The sequence below is a fragment of the Entamoeba dispar genome, genomic scaffold (genome assembly GCF_000209125.1).
Source record: "Entamoeba dispar SAW760 scf_1105229460663 genomic scaffold, whole genome shotgun sequence".
Classification (NCBI taxonomy): Eukaryota; Evosea; order Mastigamoebida; family Endamoebidae; genus Entamoeba; species Entamoeba dispar.
In genome coordinates this window covers 1,564-3,895 of record NW_001854305.1, presented here as the reverse complement: position 1 = coordinate 3,895, position 2,332 = coordinate 1,564, and the positions used below count along the sequence as shown (strand labels likewise).

Sequence of the window (2,332 nt, the reverse complement as noted above, 5' to 3'; positions counted from 1 at the left end):
GTTTGGATTTTTTTTGATTTCTATTAACAGTATTTGTTGTAATTTGTATTTGAGTTGAGTATTTAGAAAGTCCATTTACTACAAGAGCAATGTAATTGGTTTTTTGTGGTTGAAGTATAAATGAGAATGTGTCTTTTGTTTGTGTTAACATTGTTTTATGTAAGCAAGAATTAACTGATGGCCCACTTGGACAACTTGAAGAAATTCTAAGAAAGATAGTTGTTGGAGGAATCGTTTGAATTGTTCTCAACGTAACTTGGATTGGTTGTGTGACTTTATTAGTAATTCTGTACCAAACAGCATGGTCAGTCATTGAATCACCACAACCTGGGAATGACATAGGTTGATTTTTATTATTTAATACATCTAATGTTAAAGTTCTAACTGAATCAATCACATCAATGTCTATTGCCTCTGATGAATAGCATAGAAATTGTTGTGAAAAAACTGAAGTTAGTAATAAGAAAAACAACATAAAATAATAATAATAAACAAATAACCAGTTCTTAATTATTCTGATAAATGAAAAAAAATAATAAGTTAATTATTATTTTATAATATTATTTCTTCTCCTTTATTTTTCTCTTTTGCATCCCTGTATAAGTCATATCCAACAATATTATCATATAATGCCATTCCAACAGACTTAAAAATGTTAGTCCTTCTTGTTAGTGATTTGTCTTTTTTGATGTCTATTAAATAATGAATATTTTCATTAGAAAGTTTGTTATTTTGTAATGGAATTAAAATGTCACCACTCTCTTTTTTGGCATAGTCCATTTCAATAAACACTGACGTTTCATCACTAAACACAGCATCAGGAAGTTCTCGAGACGTAGGGAGATAAGAGCCAATTGCAATAATTGTTTTATCAAGATAGAGAAGAGGTGTGTCAGGAAGAACAGGTTTAGAAGAAGTAGTAGCAGTGATGATTACTTGAGAATTAAGAACAACGTCTGTAGGGGAAGAACAAACTACAAAATGGATGTGGTGGTGAACACCATGATGAAGTAAGTCATTAGATAGTTTGTGGATGAACGGAGAAAGGTCTGTCTCAGGAAAGTTGAATAAATAAATAGTGGAGAATTTTCGAATAGAACATGCAAAGAGTAATTGATAATAACCTTGAACACCACACCCAATTAAACCTAGAGATTGTACGTTTTGTTGTGTAAGAAGATCAATTGCAAGACCACCAATACCACCAGTTCTAATTGAAGTTAAAGTGCTTCCATCTAATAAACAAAGAGGAAAACCATTTGTGTCAAATAAAATCATTAAACCGAAAATACTAGGGATATGACGATAAACATTGTTAGGAGTAATAGTTAAGACTTTGCAACCAAGGCATTGAGAAGAAAAACAGGCATTGTGACAATAGAATGATTGTTAAAAGAAGAAGACAGTCTATTAGGAACAAAACAATTAGACGAATTAAAAGAGTACAAGGCTTGTTCAATTAATTGTATTAAATGAGGAGGATTAAATAAAGATAAAATAGATTCTTTATTCAAGAATAAGAAAGAGTTGTTCATATATAAAGAAATCAAGTAGAAATGAATTTAAGATAGAAGGTAAAGTCAAGAAAGAAAGAGAAAGAATTAAAGATTAATAAAATAAGTTTCGGTATTCTTATTTTATCTACTTCACTTTGCTCAGATGAGATTACGTCATTCACTCTCTTCAGACCCTTGTTCATAGAGTACTTCTATATATTCACCTCTATGATATCCACAATATTTCATTAATTCTTTTATGTTTTTAATTATTATATCTTTTATCATTATTTTATATTAAATTAAATACAATATTCTTTTATCATTCTTACTGTTTCTTTATTAAATAATATATTTATTGTTATTACAACTGCAATTACTTTCATTTGATTTTATTAATTTGTTTTATTTTGAATTCGAGAGTTCTATATATTTTAAATTTCTTAGTAAAACTATTATATTATTTATTATTCTTATTATTTGTTTTATTTTATATTCTATATAAATATCTGATATTATATGAAATATTTAATTTTATAAATTATTTGTTGATTCAATAAATTGATCACTTCTTTATTTTATATTCTTATTTTGAATTTACTTATTTCTTTTTTATTAAATATCATTTTCATTTTATTCTCTTTTATTTTATTCTCCATTTCATTTTCATTCATTATATTTATTTGATATTTTAATTTATCACATCTCTAGATATATTCTCTTATTATTTCATGTTTTTCAATTTGTTCATTCTTATTTATAATATAATTTAATAATATATATTCATTTATTGATATTTTATCATTATAAATACTACATCATTTTAAATTATTATT

The 2,332-nt window shown here is 25.9% G+C and overlaps 2 protein-coding genes across 2 annotated transcripts in view, besides 6 other annotated features; both read right to left on the bottom strand.

Annotated features, from left to right (window-relative positions):
* EDI_047840 (uncharacterized protein) overlaps window positions 1–475 on the bottom strand; it is a gene marked incomplete at both ends in the record, with an annotated part of 1,307 nt that extends 832 nt beyond the window's left edge. Inside the window, 2 exons of the mRNA XM_001733334.1 lie at window positions 1–20; window positions 80–475. The exon at window positions 1–20 is cut by the window's left edge and continues 832 nt beyond it. Of these exons, the coding sequence (XP_001733386.1) occupies window positions 1–20; window positions 80–475 (416 nt within the window). The remainder of the gene's footprint in view (window positions 21–79) is intronic.
* Window positions 476–525: 50 nt separating this feature from the next.
* Window positions 526–566: a sequence feature (AT_rich).
* Window positions 553–1,535, bottom strand: EDI_047830 (uncharacterized protein; the record flags this gene model as incomplete). Its single annotated transcript, XM_001737490.1, has 2 exons — window positions 553–1,334; window positions 1,424–1,535. The coding sequence occupies 2 exons, from the start codon at window positions 1,533–1,535 to the stop codon at window positions 553–555; spliced, it is 894 nt and encodes a 297-aa protein (XP_001737542.1).
* Window positions 1,536–1,735: 200 nt separating this feature from the next.
* Window positions 1,736–1,856: a sequence feature (AT_rich).
* Window positions 1,857–1,922: 66 nt separating this feature from the next.
* Window positions 1,923–2,043: a sequence feature (AT_rich).
* Window positions 2,044–2,068: 25 nt separating this feature from the next.
* Window positions 2,069–2,196: a microsatellite.
* A 53-nt stretch (window positions 2,197–2,249) lies between these two features.
* Window positions 2,250–2,306: a sequence feature (AT_rich).
* Window positions 2,307–2,332: part of a microsatellite that runs on past the window's edge.